This window comes from Alligator sinensis, unplaced genomic scaffold, assembly GCF_000455745.1.
Source record: "Alligator sinensis unplaced genomic scaffold, ASM45574v1 scaffold907_1, whole genome shotgun sequence".
NCBI lineage: Eukaryota > Metazoa > Chordata > Crocodylia > Alligatoridae > Alligator > Alligator sinensis.
The window spans coordinates 270,295-292,916 of NW_005841925.1; the positions used below are offsets into that span (position 1 = coordinate 270,295).

General features: G+C 40.7%; 1 protein-coding gene across 2 annotated transcripts in view; it reads left to right on the plus strand.

The window, feature by feature from the left end:
* Nucleotides 1-22,622, plus strand: part of PTDSS2 (phosphatidylserine synthase 2) — a 57,857-nt gene that overhangs the window by 10,382 nt on the left and 24,853 nt on the right. Inside the window, exons 2-5 of one of the 2 annotated variants that reach the window (XM_025198556.1) lie at nucleotides 7,763-7,845; nucleotides 16,011-16,078; nucleotides 20,538-20,672; nucleotides 21,806-21,856. In XM_025198556.1, coding sequence (XP_025054341.1) covers nucleotides 7,763-7,845; nucleotides 16,011-16,078; nucleotides 20,538-20,672; nucleotides 21,806-21,856 — 337 coding nt within the window. Of the gene's footprint in view, nucleotides 1-7,762; nucleotides 7,846-16,010; nucleotides 16,079-20,482; nucleotides 20,673-21,805; nucleotides 21,857-22,622 lie in introns of those variants that run through there. The other variant, XM_025198557.1, reaches the window with a different exon arrangement.

Consider the following 22,622-nt stretch of genomic DNA (forward strand, 5'->3'; position numbering starts at 1 on the left):
TGAACCTGCTTGTACTAACAGGGGAGTACTTGTTATTGTCCTGCTGGTATTTTTTATCTTGTGCTTTACTCTAATGGGTATTGAGCAAGATTAGCTAGTTACATTGTCCCAGACCTTCTGAATATTTGTGTTAAAGGGAAGCCTGATGCTAGGTATGTACTAGGCCTCTTTTCTTCACTAGAGTTGTGGGTTTGGGGGACTGAGAAGGATGGTGATGAATAAATTGGCAATTTGGAGTTTGCTTTGTGAACGTATCTAGTCTTTGAAAGGGCCTGATCCAAATTTTGAGGCTTATTAAACAGCGGGAATACAGCCAAAAGTAGTATTTAGGAGGGAGAGGTGCAAAGTTACAAGCAAGGAGTAGCATTCTGTCTTCCCTCCAGAAAAACTCTTTTCTGTATATGGTTTTTCTCTCGGTTATTGTTTAGCACTGAAGGGAGGCTCAGGGTATATCTAAATTGTGTCCCTGGTGTATTTCAGCGGGGGGTGTCCTTCAGCTTGCCTTGCTCCTCTTTGTATGTGCCAAACCCTGGAGTGTCTTATCTCTGGCTTGATTGAGAGTAGCTGTTGGGAATGCCTCTGGAGTGGCTTCACTGACACATTTCCTGCTCTGACAGACATGATTAGGATGTGTTTGGGGGGCATCCTTCCAAGGGTAAGCAAAGGATGAGGTATTGATGTGCCTTGAGTGATGAGACCCTGATAAGTAGGTACAGGTTTCCTTTGCTTTATGCAGTACATGCGTTCCTGGAAAACGGAGCATAAGTTGAATGCACATAAAAGGGGAACCCATTTTACAATGTAACACATAGAGATATGTTCCAAGACTGTACTGCCCCCCAGACCCATTTCTACCACTTTTACAAGGCAGTCTTGGGACTCGCCAACAGCAGACAGTACACATAAGCACAGGGTGGTGGTGAATATTACCATAATGGGGATGGCAACTACAGAAACACGTGTCGCAGACAATGAGCAAGGAGCACAGATCCACACAGGAGACTATATTTTTGTGTGTGTAGCTCCCACTGTGCACTGCACAAAGCAACTGACTGCAGGCTTCCACCATGTCAATCGCATAAGAGTGAATTTACCTCGCATATAATGAATCTTTGGTATAAAAAAGGTCATCTCATAAGAGCGAATTTAGACATACAGAACCTGCATAAAGTGAGGGAAACCTGTATTCATATACCAATCTCAGCATCACTTGGTCAAATATAGGCCATGTTAGTAATGGCCAGGGAAAGTTTTCTTAGAGTGCTTGTGATGCTGAGCTTTTGAATGGCATCTATCATGAAGGTTCGGAGAGAGGATGTAGGTATGGGTGCTGGTGTGTGCCCGTGTGCATGCACATGCATTTTCATGTGTGAGATACTGAACTGCCTTTAACTCCAGTGGTGGTGTCTTCAAAATAGTTGAGCAGCTGTAATATGACTTATAGAGGTGTCTTGTACTTGTGGCTCATAGTGGACTTCTGTGTACACAGCTGTCAAACTGGCACTTCTCAACAGCATTGGTGGGAGTTTTTCCCTCTCCAAATTAAGAGAAGAGGGAAATGTTATGCTTTTGAGTGCTCCTGAGGGCTCATTTTGGCTGATGATGCATGTAAGTGTATTGCCAATGCACTTCTATCCTGACCTACTAATCACTGCTATTTTGGTTTAACAGACCAGATTGCACTTATATAGCAGCAAGTTTTTAATTTGAGTGCACAAACACAAATGAATTTGCAGACATTTTAGTGCGTTCTGCATAAAGAACTGAGTGATGCAATATTACATTTCACATACAAAGGTGCTGAAGTACTAGGAGGGAGTGAGATTGTGGTGCCATCAAATTTGCTTGAAGTCAGATGGTGTAATGGTTTAAAAAAGACTGTGTAGCTCTTAACTCCAGGAACTGTGTGCATTCTTGCCCTCAATAGCCCTTGTTTTCCATACTGTTGGGAGAACAATACTGGTATATGCTAGGAAACATCCAGCAATTAGTCTGTGTAAGACTAATCTCTCAGACCACTCTGGCTGCTGTTTTTTGTGGATGAATCAGCTGATGGAATGAATTAGTTGCATAACCGAATCCTATTCCCAATATCTCAGACAAGTAAACATGAATTCCGAAACCTGACGTAGCTTTTGAATGCTTGATTATGAAAAAAATGCTTCTAGGTTATATGCTGTCTATGTAGTGTGTAAGGAAGGTAGACCTCCATCCCCTGCTGTCTACTTGGAGCATGCTTGAGAACCTATATAATACCTGTGTCAGTAACTTTAAATAGCTGCATACTAGTGGTTGAAATAGCGACTGTCAGTTTGTGCTGTAGTGTCCTTCTGGCAGACATTCAGCTCCAAGGATCAAATAAAACTGTCCTCTGTACAAGAAAAATCTTTGTGGAGGATAATGAAGATCATTGCAGCTAGTAGGCATAAACTGTGCACAAAATCATCGTTTCTACTGCCCTGTTTAGTCAGTATCCTCTTTTGATCAGTTTAATTCTCTGACCAAGGAATGCAAGGTAAGTAGCTCCAAGTGCTTTAGTGTCTTGTTTTCACATAACTTTGTCGGTTGGCACCTCTAATTCTGTGAGGGAGTTGAGACCAAAGTAGCTGATTGGTCTGTTGAGTCATTTGTGTCCGTTGCTTTAGTTTGCTGTATTACTCTGATGAGAAAACAATGATTAACCCAAATGAGAACAGGAGGTCAACCCAGTCTGTCCACTAGTTGATACATTTCTCTGATTATTTGCCATCTACAGCTGGGTGTATGCCCTAACAGTTTTACTGTGTGTGCTGGCAAGTGAACACCAGGCTCCTTTTCTGGAACACACAAAGAGAGGTGAAACGTTTCAAAATTTATATGTGAAAAATTTAAATATAATTTAGTATTGTTAGACTCCCTGCACAAGGCCACCATGTTATAATCTGATCATGTCATGCATGCTAATAGATTAGGTCCCATTGATGAGCATTTTCAAATGCCTTATCTTGTTAGCTGAAGGACTGTTTGTTCTGTTGAAACAGCGTATCTTATCATTAAGGTGCTTGATTGGCATGAGCTCCACATCAGGTTAATCTTTTCCAGCAAGTGTCATACCTTGGGCTGATAATGGAGGATGATGGAGGCAAGATAGGACAAGGATACATCTACAAAAGCATATACCTCTCTGAAAAGGTTCTTTGGGTAAATGTGCTATCTTTTATTAGACCAACTAAATAATTGGAAGAATTGTTCTCTGCAAGCTTTCAGGTACAAACACCCTTCTTTAGACACAGGGAGAGTATGTTGTTGCTTTGTGCCTGAAGAAGGGTGTTTGTATCCAAAAGCTTGCAAAGAACAGTTTTGCCAACTATTTAGTTGGTCTAATAAAAGATAGCACATTTACGCAAAGAACCTTGTCTGCCTATGTCCTTAGACCAACACAGCTACAACCAAGAACCCCAATATGCCTTTCTGAACCATTTAGTCTCTAAGGTGCCACACTGGCCCGCCTTCTTTAGAGGGAAGAAATGCTTTGAAGGCATTCCACATGACATCTAATACAGACATCCAAAGTTAGGGTTTCATTGACTCTTGCTGTTATACTGTAGTAGTCAGCCCATTGGCAGATCAGGATTGTAAAGGACTACATGCCCATTTTTTGCCTTTCATACAAATTACTCTTTGTTTAAATGAGTGGTTCTTTCAACTTCCATATTGTTGCTTTTAGAACATGAATGGACGCAAGTCTCTGGTGGCTCTTTGCAGCTATATAGTAGCCTTTTTCTATCCCCTCTTCTATCCCGTCTTCCAAACATCTAATAAAAACAGTTGTGTGCCTTTTTAGTAACTTGAATATAATATATTGGGATACCAAATCATGATTCAAGTCATTAGACATCCGTTTCTCAGATGTCTTTCTCTACCGTGGTTTTCTTTGAACTATATCCCTCAATCACAGCTCCAGAGATGGCAAAAAACAGGTGTCATAGAGTACACAAGCTGTTGCTGTTTTGACCACTGCCATGTAGACCTACTCATAATTTTTAAAAATCATGACTGTAAGATTGAAGCTGCCAGTGTTCCTGTTTCACAGTTGTTGATACCACAGATAGATTGCACCATTGGTGACGCAATGAAGGGAAAGTGGAAAAAAACAGTACACCCAGGCGGAGGACAGGGCACAAGGCCTGTGGAGTTTAAAACCTAAGAACAAAGGATGGCATGCGGCCACATGCACAGACTCATCTCATTGCTTTGGCTCTCTGAATTGGCTCTTAGTCATGGTAAAGTGGTTGCTGTATTCCATTTTGTATTCTTTTTTTTTTTTTTCTTAAACATCATTGAGCACTAAAATTATTTTAATGACTGTACTTCAGTATTTTGTTGCAGGTATCCAAGAAAATACATAAATTAGCTGGTCTCTAAGTTAACTATGTCAGTTGTTTTTTTGTTTGTTTTTTTTTAACCAACTCTCTGAAGCCTAATCAAGCCTTTCTTTCATTTCATGATAAACCAGAAGGACAATAGCAAGAGGGTGCAAGCTGGGGGCATTCACTGAAGGTTCAGGCTGCCTTGTTACACTGTGTAGCATACTGTACAGCAGGGTCATGAGCAAACTTTAAAAACAGATCAACAAAATTAATTCTCATTTAAAGCAGAAAAATGTGGGAAATGGTGGCTTTTCCCTTGCATGCTGGCAGAGTTCCAGCCTGCAAGGGGCTGCTTGGGCCCACCCCCTGCCGATCAGACCCTCCCCTGCCCTACAAACTGGGTCAGGACTGGCCATTGATGTTTACAAATGGGTCCTGGTACAAAATAGGTTGAGAATCACTGCTGTACACTATACTGATATCTAAGACAGAAATGTGAGCCTGGGGAGTATCAGTAGCAGTTCTGCCACATGGGTTTTTTGGTGTTGCATAATTTCTTGCACCTAGCTGCAGTTTAAAAGAAAATTGTAATCAACCCTACAGCTGATTTTATTGCCATCTGCTATTAAAATAGATTTTATGTGCAGGTCTGTACTGTAAGGCTCCACAGCAGTTATCCCTTTGATGACATGAAGGAATCACTTGGAATACTTAGTTCTGGGCTAAACAGAATGATAGTAAACAAGGAAACTTGCATCATGGCACGATACAAGTACTGAGTCAGTTTAGATGTAAATACGCAGTCAGGCAGTGTTGGAATGTGTGTGACATGTAAGAGCATAACTCTAACGGAGAAAGAATATAATTGGATTATTTGGGACCTACTAGATTGTAAATGCTTGGTTTGTCTTTAGAGAGCTTGGTAAGAAAGTTATGTCTTGTATCAAGGGGTGGCAAAAAACCCCCTGCAACCTCCACTTAGAAGATGTTGGCGTGCCAGGGTCGAATGGTGGAGGAACCACAAGGGGCCCAGTCCTTGTTGTGGCAGCTTAGCCCCAGCCCTTCCCCACCAGGCCCCTTGAGTGAGGCACCTGTGCAGCTGCCACCAGCAGTGAGCCAGGCTGGGGCTCCAGATCCTGGTGCAGCCACTTGTAGCCTTGTGGCTACCTACTACAGGCAGCCTAGGCTCTGAGCAGGCTCCTGCCACCTGCTGTGAAACCTGAGCTGCTTACAGCAGAGCTTGAAGCCTCCATATTGCCTGGGATCTGTGACCGGTGGCAGGGACCTGCCCAGAGCCAAGCTGTGGCGTGCTGAGCAAAATGGCTTCATGTGCCATACTGTGGCACACGTGCTGGCAGTTGCTGACCCTTGCCCTAGATCAACAGTTTTGTTTAGTAACTGTCCCTAGTGTGTACCTGTAACATAAATCTGCACTGCAGCCTTGCAGGCTGTGAAAGGTGATTGGTCCCATGTATTAATATTGGTTGATATCAATTTTTTTATTTGTAAAACTTCTAACTTAACCATTTTCTTACTCAACTTTAAATCAAACTTTGCTAGTAGTCAAGTCAGGTTGCAAGTGCTCCATCTACTTCTGCGGGATCTTCTTGTCAAATATTTAAACGTAAATAATTTAATATAGCTGCTTTATACATGCTAATATCTCGCACAGGTTAAAAACATTTATAGAGTCATCAGACACTTCCATTATTTGGAGACAGATTGCTGGTGTAAACCTGATGTCTGAATAAGAGTAGAATCATCCTCAATTCTCTTTCCCACAAATAAAACCAGCCTGTTTATAGGCCACATAATGGGGGAAATGTATTAAGGCCTTGTATCGTGGAATCACAGTGATTCTCAAGCAAACACCCCAACAGGTACTGTATTACAGTAAAGTATCAAAGCTGCATTAAAAACTCTAATGCAAAATATTGTCTTCTAAACTAACATACTACTGTATACAGATTTATAGTATATATGGTGCTTGTACTATACTCATTCGGCACAAAGTTGAACTTTATTAATGGTCCAACCTTGGTTCACGTGGTAGCAATTAACTGACAATCCTCAGCCTATGCATACAACTACTTGATCAGTTGTTTTTAGACTGGTCTGAATAAAGTTACAACATTTTTACTTAAAGTCCTTAAAGTGAAAGGGTGAAATTAAAACTGACAAAGTAGTGGGGCAGTCATAGACATATTTGATAGATGTTGATTATGCTTTGTAATGGTGTAAATTCTTTCCTTCAGTCTAACTGATTAGTGAAAAATCTTTTAATACGAGTTTATGCAGTGCCTGTTACTGATGGCATGCTGATTGCTGAATTTCCTAGGATAGAGAGGTGTAAGGTAGCAAGGTGGTGGATAATGATATTCATTTCATTCAGATTAGAGAATTTACTTTTCCCTAACTTCAAATAAAGATACCATCCTGGACAGGTGGTAACTGCTAAAGGTGTTGGCTCTTCAGGACAAAGTTAGCAGGTCTTCTGTAGTTCTAATTTTTTATTTGTTATTATTTATTTATCATTGAGCAAAGAGGTGTCAGTTTTTGCAGTCATGTTTTAAAGAATTGTATTAATCTAAATAAAGTGAGGTGAAACTTCATGTACAGATTGTACTCAATGAACATTGGAAGTTTTCAATATTCATTTAGTTCTGTAGATTTAGTGCCTTGAAGTTGTAACATTTGCTAATTTAAAAAAAAAATCTGTAAAGCAGGGGTGTCAAACATATGGCACATGGACTGGGTCTGGCCTGTGGAGCTGTATGATCTGGTCTGGGGTTTGCTGGAGTGCCAGTGCCAACAGTAGGAGAAAACTGTTATCCAGAGTTGGGATTGGGGTACTGAGGTTGGGTCCATGGGATTGTCAGGAGCCTGACCTAGTTATCTTCCTCCAAATCGACTTTATTGCTGCTTTAGCAGCAAGCAGACACTCCCAGTACGTTGTCTGCTGCTGGTTTAGCAGCACAATGGGCATGTCCTTAAAATATCCTCACGTGTTTTTTAGGTTTACTACACAATTCTAGTTTACCCTCCAAAGTTTTTCTGGCAGAATTTTGTGTTTACTTATTCTCAAAGGTTCTTTTTTAACTTCCTGGCTTTTTTTCAGTTGATTTCTTTTTTTTTCCCAAATACCATTAGCCCACAAAGAAGGTGTTAAAACTTCAGTCATCTTTTAAATAATAGCCACTGTTAACCTAAATATAGGGCTTAATACTAGTTCCCTTACAATAAAACTGTAAAAAAAAAAAAAATTGTTCTATAGGTGTTATTTAGAGGTTAACAGGGGTAGAAACATGATGTCCTTGGCCTTAGAAGAACTGCAGTTTTAAATTATTTCATGGCTTTGGGGAGGGGAGGTATAGTCTAAATGTATACTGAGAGTTTTTGTTCTTTATTTTCAGAGGTATTGTTGCCAGTATATTGGTTTTTCTGTGTTTTGGAGTCACTCAAGCTAAAGATGGACCATTTTCAAGACCTCATCCAGGTAATTTAAGTCATTTAAACTTTTCAAATGTCTGGCAAATTGCTGACTTTTTACTTCCTTTAGTTGCAGTGTACATAATATTAATATGGCATTTATCCAGTTATGTTAATCCTATAGCTGCTTCTTAGTACTGAAAGACCCCCTTTGTAATCAATAGATATTTCCAACACTACATAATGTATTTATCATTTAGAAACTTAAAAAAAATTATAGAAAAATAGGACTAGAGGTCAGGAGGTCATTAGTCCAAAACCTTTGCTCAAGGCTGGTTCATACCTGTCTAAACCCTCTCAGCCAAGTGTTTTTGTGCAACTCATTTAAAGACTTCAAGTGATGGAGATTTCACAACCTTTCTGGTTGCGCTTATAGGAATGAAGGTCCTTGTCAGACATCGCTTCTATGCACTCCCCTTTTTTGAGAATGACATGCTAAAATAGGGACTGTAACAATTACTCTGAACTGCATGCATATTATGTACTGTGCTTTAAGTCACTTAATAGCAAGGGATTTATTCTACTCTGTAATCTGCAGTCCTCATTACCAACAAAAAAGACTTGTACTTCTCCACAGCTCCCTTTTCATTTAAAATTCCCTTTCTGTTTTGTAATTTGACCGTGTTTCTGATTCTGGACAAGTCCCTAATTGCCAGAATTCTAAACAACCCATATGATGATGGGGACGCTGTAGCACAATTTAATAGAATAAAAGTTATCTTCAAATCAACTTTGTGTTGAAGGCTTCTATCCCAGTGACCATACTTTTGAGTTTTTTTTAAAAATACAAAATAAAACTTGTGTTAAGTGTACCCAAGGAGTAATTAAACTTACAAGTCCCTGCTCCTCCTGCTGGATATTTTTAGGCATTAGTACTTGTTTATAATAGAGGTAATTTATATAACTGTGTAACAAAGTTGCAATCAAAGACAACTTTATTCTGAACATTTGTCATAGTTTTATCATACCCTTTCAGGTTGGAAACCTTATTTGTTTTAAGGAGCAATAGGTTAAAAAGAGTGGTCTCCTGCAAGCAGACAATTGAAGCAACATGCAGCAGGCACTACAATAAACTTAAGCAGAGTTCCAGTTTTTCAGTGTGCTGATTAGATGGCAATGTCTGATACTCTGCCTGGCTCATGAAGAATTTAAAGGATTTCAGTGACGTATTTGGGCTTATGTTCCAGCTCTCTGTGAGATGTTTCAGTTGTTTTGTATCTACAGATGTAAAATTTCATTTATTTTTTTTTTTTAAAGCAGACTTTTGGAAGCAGAGCAGTTACCAGATTGAACTGATCATTTTTTATTCTGGTCAGATGCCCATGAACAGAATATTTAAGGAATCTTCCTTGTGTATTTAATCATTTAGAGCAGGGGTGGCCAGCCCATGACCTGCATGCCACAAGTCGCATGGGCAACTTGTGTGTATGTAATGCAACAGATTGGGAAGGGATCAGGGAACACAACACAGGCTTATTTTACACAGGTTACAAACTGTGTAGCATGAAAGTGGACATATGCTCTCATTTGGAATTGTTTTTACATTAATGTTGAGTATTTTCTTTACCTGTATGATCCTTCTCAAAGTGACATTTAAAAAGGTAGAGCGTTTACATGCTGAATGTGTTAATGCCTTATTTGCATGAAATGTTTGCCCCCCAGTTTGTTCTGGGGCCCTGCAGGTGTTGCACTTAAGGTGTGATTAATGTGTTAATCTCATCATAAGTAGTAACCCTGCCATATGTTCAAACAATTAAAGATGCAATGAAACAAGAAACCAGCTACAAAAATGTTCCACATTTGCCTGTCCCCATTTGTTCACCCCCCCAGCTCCATGGTGCTGGCAGCTGGGGGTGGAGGAGCTTTAGGTGCTGAAGTGTCTGGAGCCCATGTGCCAGCAAATCTAAAGGGTTCTGTGGGAAGCATAGCATCAGTGGCCAAGCTTCCCATCTGCCTGTTGCCTAATTGGGATCTGATGAATTTTATTCCACATCCAAAAAATCACGTGTCTTGCCATGCACACATGGCACAGCATGACAGTTTTTGTGATCTGGGATGAAACTTGTTTGATCCTGATCTTGTGCTTAAATCAACATGCGCTGAGGGCTGTAAAAATAGACCCTTTTCAGGAATGAATGAAGGATGCTTCCCCAGAGCTTTTCAAAGGGCAATTTGGGTGTCTCCTGTAGGAGCATTGTATTGCAGGTCTTGAAGTTAGATTTCTGAATATACACAGCGCACACTGAGAGATGTGGTAGACTATATTGGTGAAGTAAACATAAAATGGATCCATTTTGATCCCACTCCATGATTTCTATTCTTGGGGAAGATGTTTTTTAATCCCAGGAGAACTAATACCTTACTTGTATATACCTCTTCCTTTTTTATAGACCTCATTTAAAGATGATTGTAGGCCTGAAAGGGGCCACTGGGTCTTTAGATGCAGTCCTCTGCGATTACAGGCAACCGTGCCACATAATTTAATCAAGCTCCTTCTTTAAAATAGCTAGATTTGTTGTCCCTGCTACACTGATTGGGAGGCTGTTCCAGAATCTCACTGTTTCGGTAGTTAACACTTTATTTTCAGCCTTGATTATGATCGGCTTATACCCGTTTGTTATGGTGCCAGCATTTTCCATCCCTAGCATTTACCTCAGTCATAGCCTCTGAGCCTTTGTTTTGCTAGGCTAAATCAGTCAAGCTCCTGTAGTCCCTTCACACATGATACTCTCTATTCCCTTGATTATAGTTGTATTAATCTATACCTCCTCCAATTTGAATTAATTTCTTCTTGAGCACAGGTGACCAGAATTGCACGCAGTGTTCCAGATAAGGTGTAACCAGTGCCTTGTAAAATTATATTAATGCGTCCCTGTTTCTTTTGGAAATAACTACTGATATATCCTAGAATTACATTTTTGGTAGGGAGGAGGGGAAGGGGGTTGGGCTATTTTTTGTTTGTTTGTTTGTTTTACGGCTGCATCACATCGGAATTCATAGTTATTCTGTAATAGACCAAGGTGTATTAGTCATTGTTCTTCTGTTTCCAGCTGAGCTGCCAGCTAAGAAATAATTCTTATTATGTTCCAAGTGCGTGGCCTTATTTTTGTACTGCAGAATTTCATCTCCTTTCTGTTATTCCACTCCTCAGTGTTATCCAGTTTTTTTCTGTATGATAGCTTGATCCTCCTTTTATATTAATGATACCTCTTAGTTTTGTCATTAGCTAATTTCACTGGAAAACTTGTATTTTTTGTGCCAAGTCCATTAATGAAAATATGAAGTGATTTTTTTTTTTTTAAGATGTTTTTGAGGACGTCATCATTTCTTCAGCATAATAGTTCCCCTTTCAGTGTTACTGATTGCCATCTCAGTGCAGAGATTCTGCGATTTACAAACCGTAGATGAACCACCACCAATAGATAAATTCAGTTATCCCTAAGGAGTCAGGATGGATCCTTCCTCACCTGGGGACTTGTGATGCATATTGCCCTGTTTACTGCTGTCTGCCAGCTCCTGAGTTTCTAGGCTAATATCCAGGTATAGAGGAAGTGATTTTTTCTTACCGTTGTATATGATTAGATAAAGAGCTGCAATATTTGGCCTTTATAGCATGTATAAATAAAAGGTACTTCTGGATCTTTTGACAATTGTTTGTGCATCATGTACTATATGTAATTCAAGTATACAAGATACCAATTCTCTGAGGGAGTAAAAGAGGATACTTGTCAGTTTTGAAATCAGGATACCATACATACAATTCAAATAAGCTGGATGCTCTACGATGCAGTTATGCATCATTGTCTGTGTTTAACAGGGGAACATGTCCGCAGTTTCCATGACTTATGTCTCCAGAGATGACTTTTTATTTTACGTTTGCTGATGCAAGATTATGAATCTATCTCCTTCTATGTACAACTTGTATGCCATTTGTGGTTTCATAATAAAAGCTATAAATGACTTAGTCTGAAGATTTAGGAATGGAGGTAACTAAACTAACAGTGGATAAACGTGAATTCATATCACACTTGCAGACAAGAATTCAATTGCTTTTGTATGGATTCTAGATAGAATGAACATGGATAGAGTAGATTGTGAGTGGAATTGAATGGAAAAGCTTTCTTAATGTTGCAGAAGAAAGGCCTTCGCTGGAACTATATACAGTAAAAGCTCTGTTATCCAGCATCCATGAGGCATGGAGGGTGCCGGTTAATCAAATATGTGGGTTATCTGAGAGTTACACTTATAGTTCACCAAATTATTGGCAACATAACACACTTCTGCTTCTGTCCTCTGCTTGTTGGTGGATTATTGGTAGCCATAGTTGCAGGGTGGGTGAGATATTCAGCGATGAAGTCATGATATAGCACAAGCTCAACGCGATCACAATGGCAGATAGCGGATGTTTACAATTGAGACTGCCACTAGCGACACTACTCAGCAGTGTCCTGAAGCTTCCATAAACAACAGGTCTATGAGAAGCGCACGGCAAGATGCCAGATGGCTATCGGAATTTTTCCAGATACGTAAAGGAAGATTTGTATTGCCGTCTATGACAGATGCCGGTTTATAGAGCATTCTGGATGGTAAAGTGCCAGATAACACAGTTTTTACTGTACAACAAATAATTGGCAATAAGGGTTTGATTTAGGTCTCCTTTAACAATGCAGGAATCTGGGGTGGGGGGCATCAGAGGGAAGTTCATTTGACTTCCAGAATTATTAGGATAGGTGTTTAGTTATCTTGTCAACTGCGTTTTACACATCAGGCGAGGCATTTGTATTTAGTAGTTTGGACAACGTGAAGATGTTACTGAAAGGTGTATGGCAATACAGGCAAGGATCTTTGAGTAGAAGTGATACCTTTTATTAGACCAACTGAGTACAGTAGTTGGAAAAAAGTTCTTAGCAAGCTTTTGGGTGCAATCACCCTTCTTCAGGCATAGGAAGTCTCTGCTGTCTCTTCAGTCTATGCCTGAAGAAGGGTGATTGCACCCAAAAGCTTGCTAAGATTCTTGTGAATCAGTGTAGGTGTTTGCATACCTAACGATGCTACTATTGTGCATGTCTTCTCCTTCTCTCCCCCCCCCCCCATTAATTAGGGTTTTTATTTAAAGATCTGAAATTAGAGCAGAGTGGACCAAGCTTTTTGGCAGGCATGGCACAAAGTAGCCTCACACCCTCCCCAAGTACCACTCCAATACCCTTCCTCTGCCCAATCTGCTGCTCTGTTTCTGCTCCCTACTCTGTGCTCTTTGCCCAGTCTCTTCCCTTGCTTTCTGCCCTGTGTTCCCTTCCTGATCTCCTGCTCTGCTTTCTGCCTCATGCTCTGTCTGTTGCTGTGCTACCTGTTCCCTCCCTGATCTGCCATGTGGCACACATGAAGAGGCCGTCTGTGGTGTTTGTGGCACTTTTGCCACAGGTTGACAACCTCTGCATTAGAGGAACCAGCAATAGTAATAGGAACCCAAGAGTAAAACTGCTTTTTGCACTGCACAGATCCTGTTGTTGTTAGTTTTTCTGTGGTGGAAGGTCCCCTAAGAGGGCTCTTCTGCTGCTGTGTGACAGAAAAATGGCTCGATGAGTGTAATTTGGAAAACATGACTAAGAATTATAGTTTGTCAATCTGCATAAAGCTGTTTGGGTTGTTATTCTTTTAGTTACTGTGAGGGCCCTTTTCTTCTCAGAAGTAAACTTGAAAGGAAAATCATTGTAAAACAGACTCTCCAATCTCAGTTTGTGACTTCCTAGGTAGAAATGATAAACCCCCAGGTATCCAGGTCACTGCTGCTTTTTCCCCTAACATGCAAAGTAGGTCATTCTGATTAGGTTAATTGAGCAGTTTGGCTGAAAATGATCACGTCCTTACACATCCAAAGCTATTTTTAAAGGGTCAGAAGCAATTTATTATAGAGGAAACTTGTTATGATCTGAAAGATGTTCTTTGCTCAGTTCAGTCTCCTAACACAAAAAGCAGGTGTTGCTGTCTGCCTGTCTCTTAACTGAATGAACTAGTGTGTGCTGAAGTTTTTGTTTCAAAATTTTGCAGCATGCTTGTGGATCTTTGTTGGCTCATGTAAAGCTAGCTCAGATGTCTCTATACTACCTTGCACTCTCCAGTGCAAACAAGTCCATTGTCAAGATTGGAAAGGCTAAAATTTGTTAACTTTTTCCTCTGCTTGGAAAGCATTTAATCCTGCTTAAATCAGTGTCCTCAGCAAACTGCCAGTGAGCAAATTTGATATGCCTGTGTACCTGTCCACATCCTCCTGGTTTCCAGTTTACCTGGGAGAGGAGTGGGTGCTAATTTTGTGTTTCTAATATTAGAATTGTTAATCTGTTCCTCTAGAGCAAAAAACTAAGGTTCAGGTTCCCAAAGTCATTTAGGCATATAACTCCCTTTTGAAATCAGTTTAGCACTTTGTGGCCTGGAGAGGGTTAGTTTAACCTGAAGTCAAGCAGAAGGCAAGGTAGGGTGATGCTTTAGAGACCTTGAAGATTAAGATTCAACCTAACAACTTGGTCCCCTCTCCCTCAGTTAAGTAAGCAATTTCACACACATATGTAGGAAGTAATTATGTGGATTAGTTTTTGGGGACCCCTTTGTTCCTAAGGGTTTTTTCCTTGTTTGCCTCTCCCAGCACTGCCCCCTTTCGCCACTCCTTCCTTTCCTTCCTGCCTTTTGTATTTAGATCATGCTTTCCATTCTGCACACTGCTCCCTGCATGACCCACACAATCTTATGATCAATCTATGTATCTGTGCATCTCTAATTTAGTTAGTCTAAAAGGTGCAAATCTACCCTGCCTTCTGCCTGATTTGAGACTAGCACAGCTACTTGTGTATCTCAGAGCACAGACTTGTATCAGTTAACTTACTCTCCACTTGACCATTTGAATGTTGATTATTATACTGTATGGAATCCTCTTTGTCCAGAACCAGTCTCAACAACTATTTAGATCTAGCCCCTGGAAAGATAACTCTTGTTTGCAGTAGGGCAGGAAGCCTATTTAAAACAAAAAACAAAAACAAAAAAAGCCATTGAAATTGTTCAAAGGAGATGAATGAATGAGAGTGTCAAGAGAGACTTGGATGTTAACTCAGTTTAGACTGTGAAATTTCACTGAATTGTTCCCCATTATTCAAACTCACAGACATGGTTTTGGAAATGGCTAGACCAATCTGCTTACAGACTCCTAGATGCTAATCCTGAAGTGGGTTAACTCCTGAAATGGAAGTTTACCCCTTGGCATGGGCCACACCTAAACTGACTGAGTTCACAGCATGAACATCCGTCCAATGTGGGGATTGGCAACCTTTGGCCTGTGGGCCAGAGCCTTTTCATCTGGCCAGAGGGCACGGGCCTACTCTTCCAACTCACTGGCACCATGCCTGTCACCCAAACTGAGTCAGCCAGGCCTACAGCCTCAGAAGTTGCCAACCACTGATCTAATGAAGCTAATTCAAACCTCTTGACATGTTTGAGAAATTGCAGGTTGGGGGGTCAAGCTCCTGAACTTGAGTTGTTTCAGTCTGGAGTGTCTAGGTTTCCCCACTACAGACTGTCCCAATCCAGGATTTTGGCTTCATTGGATTTTGCTAGGATTCTCTGTGATGAAGTACTATTCCAGCCTGATAAGTTTTTTGCTTGTATTGCTCAACTCAAGAGACTGCCCTAAAATAGGGGTTATCAACACGTGACCCCCAGAACCACTAAATCAGACCCCTGAAGCTGGACATCTTCAGCGGTGTGTTGGCAGTAGGGGGACTTGGCAGCGTTATGGTGGCAGGGGGTTCCTCCCATAGTAGAGGCATAAAGGAGCTGTAGCAGGGATAAACCACAGTGGCAATGGCTGAACCAGAACATTGGCCTACCTTGTACCTGAGCTGTATTGCTTCAGCCTACAGTTCCAGAAAGCTGCCACTTCACTGTTCTAAAACATCACTCCTCTAATAGAGGGTTTTCCCCTAATTTCCAGTCTAAATCGGATGATTTCTGTTTTGCACCCTTTGGGCAGGGCATTGTCCAAATAATTTACTCCATGCTTTACATTATAATTCCTTAGTGAAGGACTCTCTGCTAAAAATGTTCTGTAATTGTGTTACTGTTAAATGAACAACCAACAGCTGTTTTGCAAGAAGTCTTGCTAACCTCCTTTTTCTTTTTCCTTAGCTTACTGGAGGTTTTGGCTCTGTGTCAGCGTTGTGTATGAGCTCTTCCTTATCTTTATACTCTTTCAGGTAAGAAGTTTGAAAATTTAGCTCTTAATGCCTAGATAGCTTAAAAAATATTTTCTGAACAATTTTAAACATAGATCATTTACTCTAACAGCATCATTCACACTGTCTAGAGATTTTTTTTCCTAGCCCAGTGCTGCTTAATGCTGCAGCCATCTTGATATGAAATTGTTACCCATTTTCAGTCAAAGGACTTTATTATGGAGAGTGGTTAATCTACTTAAGTTTACCACCACCTTGTCTCCCTTAGCTCTTTTGTTCAAAGGGTAGATCAGCCTACCAGGAGTCTGCATCCTTAAATGAGATGGTGGGGGAGGCATTGCTCTGGGTTGGGTATGTGAAATGTCTGGGAGTTGCTATATTCCTGGCTGCTAATGTCTGTTTCGTTTCCAACTTAGTATGTGAATTTGAGCAAGTTGTGTCACTTGTCAGTTCCTCGGTTAGCTCCTTTGTAAAGCCAATATGACAGCTCCTCCAAGGCCTAGTGTTTGTGAAGTTGTCTGGTTGAAAGTTGCTATACAATGAAACACTTCATATGTACATCCACATCTGTATGGAACGACTATTGAGTAGGACTGAATTATTCTCAGAGCACTGTCCTGTTTCCAAATGTTTTATTTTTGATTGCTATTTCATCCTTGAGTAAATTAAGAAGACTTACCTCTACTGCAAATCTAGCTGTCACAAAAACACAGCAGCTGAGATGCACAGTATTTTGGAGGTTGATTTTGAGTCAGATAAAATCTGTAAACTTGAGACAGCACAGCAAAGCCAGTGCCCCAACATATACGTACAGTATATGAGCATTAATTGTAAACACAAAAAAGGTGCTTCACATATTAAAGGAGATGCGCGTGCTTTTTTCAGTCATGATCATATGGCAGTGCTCCCCTAAAAACTGCACTTCACTTGGATTCACCCATCACATTGATTCCAAAGGGAGGAGTGAGAGCAAATTGAGTAATAAGAATAAAGTCAGTTAATTTTCGTAGCTGTGATCTTATTCCACGGGTGGGCAAAATGCGGCCCGTGGGCCGGATGCAGCTCACCAGGCCATTCTATCCGGCCCGTGGGGCCCCTACTAAATGTAGAAAATTAATATTTATCTGCCCTGGCTGCCTGTCATGTGGCCCTTGATGGCTTGCCAAAACTCAGTAAGCAGCCCTCCGCCCGATTATAATTTCCCAACCCTGTCTTAGTCTAACAGTCTACAGTCTTTACTTTACAGATTATTAAGGTTTTAAGTAGCTTTTATTGCATTTCACATAACTCTGGGCTTTTCTCACATTGTGAACTTAGTATTTAACTCTTCACATTTGGTGGTGTTTGTACAACTCTTTCAAAACACTTAGGTAGGTAAACAACCTCATTTTAAAACCTTGAGAGAAAAAAGTGAGATGTTTAAAGAAACTGTGGGGAGAGAATGAATTATACCAACATGGATCAGAACTCGGGGGTTCTTGGCAGCCGATCCTTTTAGCTTTGTAAGCTAGTTCTAAAGTTGGTTCTGGATACAAGCTACGTCAAGCACTCCATCTCATTCAACTTAACTGTGTTTTCCCAGTACCATCCCAAAAGTAAGTCACAGTTCTTCTCTTCTAAAGTTTCTGTTAAATTCTTACCTCAGCTGGGTAGTCCAAAACCATTTATGACAGTATTTGTGATCCCATTAGGAAATATTTGTTGTTCAGCAAGTGCTTACATGATTCATCAGCAAATTAATTACATGTGATGGCGACTGTGTTTGATGGTACATGGATTAATCTTCTGTTAACAGCTTCCATTTGGTGTGCTTCAAATCATAATATTTATGCTGATAGCATAACTTTGACAATAAAGTTGTATTTCTTAACTGAAGTTCTATAGTAAATTCTTTGCCACTGTCCTGACTCTGACCTTCCTATAACTGAAGTAAGCATATATGTATGATGGCTCCTCTGAGTATATCCCAAACTGTGCTTTACATCTCCTAATTTTTAACACGCACTTAATTTGTTGACATGCAGGCTATAGTTAGAGAACTACAAACAGAGTTACACAATGATAGAAGACATGCTAGTCTCAAGAATGAACCTGATATGGATTGGTGGCGGCTGATCACCCACAATACAGTTGGCTGGGAAAAGGAGAGTGGGGTATACCGTAGTTACTTGAAGACAAGATGAGGCTCCCCCCCCCCCCACCCCCCCCAACCCCGTTGGTATGGGGGAAAATGCCCCTCATTTTCTTATCTCACACAAGGAAACCTCACTTAAATACATTATCTGCCATTAAACTGCTACCAAAAGCAGCATGTTTTCAGCAGTGGAAACCAACTGAAGTTGATTAAATGCAGCCAACACTGAGTGTTATTGTAAAATACATGGCCCACATTGGGCAGATACGCTTCTGGGAACCCTTTTTGTGTTGCTCTTAAAAAAAAAAAAAAAAAAAAAGCATTAAAAAAACAAAAACCCAGGGGGGTATTCCTTCTTCAGGAAACTGGCATCCAGCCTGGAGGCATTGCAATACCAGGCCGGGCATTGGGAGGGCCACAGCCAGCCCTGACACCTTCCCCATGGTGCCAGAAATGCAAGACTGGTTCCCAGCCAAAAGGCAAGATGCTGATGGGAACCTACTACTTTTTACATTTGGTGTCTCAAGCCAATTAGTCAAATCGGTTCCAAATTCCATCCACTGAGCAGAGCTCAGTTGTCCAGGTCCACCTGGTGTTACCACAACAAGTATCTTATCTCTCACACTTTTCAGCTTGGGGCTTCAGATACTCCCAAATCGAAGGCAGGTCCTACATGCCTACATGCAAGTCCCAAGCCTACAGGCCTTGCGATTCAGGTGCCCCCAAGTCTCGCTTACCTTTAGCCAGAAGGCCAAAGGAGCAAGCTAGGGAGAAATCCCCCATCTCCATAAAATGAAGTGTGTAGTCGACGGACTCCCATTGGGAGGCTATAGCAGATACTTGCTCACACTGCAGTGGACAAGTTTTTACCCTCAACTACACAAGGTCACAAGGTCAGGGAGAAAGAGGTACAGCAAAACCACCTGGAAAATACAACCTCCACCCTGCTATCTCCCCTGCCAAGTACCACTAGGACAGGTCAGCACAGTCCATCTAAATAAGATGTATGGCAGTGCCCATTAAGTGCAGTCCCTGTCTGTACCAACTGTTTTTCAATTCATGATGAATCCTACATTGCATATATTTTGATGCCTTCTTCACTCCCACAGCTGAAGTGCACCTTCTTTTCCCATGCCCAGTGATTCCTGTTTCTTCACCAACCTTAAATGCCTGGCAAACATCATGAAACAGGGCTCCAAAGAATTCGCCCAGAATGCCTTTGTTGCCTTCTCTTTCAGCCTGGTGCATGTGATTAGTGTGGCTCTACCCTCCATGATGTAAAGCTGAACTAGGTTGCCCTGCGTCTTAGCTGCCTATAAATTTTTGGAGCATCCCAGGACTCCCAGAACACCCAGTTTCAGTCATGAGTGAGCTAATTAGCACATGGGTCCTTTGTGGGGAGTATCTAGAATATACACCCTGAGCAGTGCTGAGCTGTGGGGTCACCATGGCTTGAAATGCTGTTGACTGGTATGGTCCAGCCCAGCGAACTGTAGTAAATCATGAGCCTTTTGCTTTGGACTGATACCATGTATAGTTTGTACCGCTTATAAGTAGGTGCCAAAGTGCTGCTCAAAAGTGTATTTATGGAGTACCTGTGCTAAAACTTGCACCAGTTTCTGGATAAACTAAGTATGTGGGTACTGTATGCAAATTGCTGCAGCAGTGTTTAATTTCAAGGTTTTATTATCTTCAAATTTGCTTCTCACTTCCATGTGCTCAGGCAGAGCCCGGTCTGATAGTAAAGAGAGGGGGAAAGGGCTGCCAGGGTAAAAAGATGGAGAGGAAACAGAGCAAAGGGGGGGGAACCTGACACACCCTCCCCCCCCCCCCCCATTTTTTTTTCCCCCTTTGCTGTAGCATTGAGAAAGGGACAGATTCAAGCTAAACACCCAATAATTAGATTCTATTAATGGAAAATAATAACAAATTCCATACATTTTCCATATATACAATCTGATTATTAGTAGGTTGTCTTATAATCAGGGTCACCTATTTGGGGAAATGTCAATTCTTTTGGTTATCAGTTTTGTGGATGTTTTTGCCCAGGTGTAAAAGCCTGTTGTTTCAATACTCTAGTGTTAAGTTACAGTCCTGCAGCCAGACTTAGCTAATTATTTGAATTTGCTTCCTCAGTAGCTGGTACGGGACATCAGAAGACCAGAAGTACAAATTAAAAGCATTACCATTACTAAAGAGGCATGGATACATGTTTGAACTATTTTGCAACACAAATGTTAAATATTGCCCATTTGAGGATGGGCTGCTTACTAGTAATTTCCTTTCTTCAGGTTTTCCTGCCTATTAACTATCAATTGCTAATGGATGGATGTGTTAATTCTGCAGACTGTACATGATGGCAGACAGTTTATGAAATACATCGATCCAAATTTAGGCGTTCCTTTGCCAGAAAGAGACTATGGTGGTAACTGCCTTATTTACGATCCAGGCAATGAAACTGATCCATATCACAACATCTGGGTAAGAAACTGAAATGAAAGAGCTCCTTGCCCGTGAGTGTTACTGTTTTTGTGTAAAATGGTGTCAATTGAATTCTGAAATGTGCAATCTTGCCTTACTTGGCTTAAAACTGGATTATGGATTCAGCACTGTGTTTCTTTTAGATTTAGACTCTCACCTGCTACCTTCCTTTTTCCTTTTCTCTTTTGACCTTTACAAGTGATCAGATCAAGACCACGCATCTCATTTGTAACCTAATTACCTACTTGGGGAGAAGGGGTAAATTATTTAAGTATGTTGCTTGCACTTCAGAGTATTGATGTAAACCTATACCAGTTCATCTGTTCCAATTGGAGTTAGCTGTCTTTATATCTGGCTACAAGTTGCATGTTGGTATATAGCCCATAAATTGTATCCCATGGAATCTTCACCTGATATTTAAGAATCTAACTGAATTTTATTCCAAAGTTCACAACCAGAGGCATAAAATCTAAGAACACAGGACTTGTGGCTAGTATATCTGTCTCCAGAATTGGTCTGGTAGCTTTGTAAATGAGTGGGTAGAAATCTGTGGATCCATCGCACAGACCTTCGTCATATCGGCTCCTTGAGTTATTGACAGCAATAGATTGTCATAATCTCTGGATCAGTGCCAGAGGAGAATGAGGGTATACTTTTACAAGTGGGTTTCTATTGCATTTAAGGAATGATGGGACTCAAGAGTCCTGGGTTCCTTTTCTAGCTCTGGAGTGGGGAGTATGATTCAGTAAGGAAAGATGCCTTTCTGCCCTGTCCCACTGTACCGGGATTCTGTTATCATGGTCCCACCTCTCTCTTCACCATTTCCGGGCTGGCCAAAAGAATGAGTTGGAGACAAGGAGCCAGTTTTCTTACCCAGCAAATCTTATGTCACATTTTCCATTCCTGTCCCTACTTGGGCTTTCTAGTATTGCTTTAAAAAACATTGTCTGGGTATTTGCAGTTTTTAATTGGTGCCAAAATGATTACGAAATACAGTAGACGCCAACATCCCAAGCATCTGAAAGGTTTAAGGACCACTTCTATCTTTTTTTAATTTTTTTCCAGAATGTAAGTCATGGAAAAGAGAGCTGTATATATGACAAATTAACTCAATTTCTCTGCTTGGTTTATAGGACAAACTGGATGGATTTGTTCCTGCTCACTTCCTTGGCTGGTACCTAAAAGTAAGAATCAGTCCTGTTTGTGTTCTAACACTTCTGCTACAGGACTATTCTGCTTTTAAAGCGTGACTGCTTCTGTTTCAATGTTACCAGTGTTCAGAATTAATTATAGTAGGCAGTCATCTGTGAACTAGTTTAAATAAGCATCTCTCAAACATATGAGACCCCTTTTCTTTTTTTGACAATTTTAGGTCATCTAATCTCTTTCTCATCCAACATTGCATTAACAAGCTTTCATTAACAAGTTTTTTCTTCCACATGGTTGATATTTCACGAAGGTCAGATCAATGAAACAAAAATATAGAAGTCCATTAATTTTCCCAGCATTTTTTACCCTTGAGTGAATTTTAACATAGATTGCGGGGAAGATGCTGTGCAGCATAAGCTGTGAAAGTCACCATTCACCCATAATGATGTACCCATAGAATTCTACAAGTCAAGTATTTCACACTATCTGTTAGGCTCTAAAGTCGTGATTTTAAATGACTCGCAGGGCAGCGTTCTCATAAGTGTAACTGTCAGTATCTGAACAAACAAGGAGAGAGTTCCAGCTACACCTGCTGGAGAAGTAGCATGTGTTAAATATTGTTTAATGTGTATTTAGATCTAAATGTGGCTCTCTGCTCAAGTGAATTTACTGACTAAACTGACCTCACACCAAAGCCCTTGTTTACCCTTTATTCTACATCCCCTTCTAAACAATCCTGCAGACAATCAAAGCTCAGCTTTCTTGGAAAGAGAAATTGCAATTTTCAGTTTACTTTCGTCC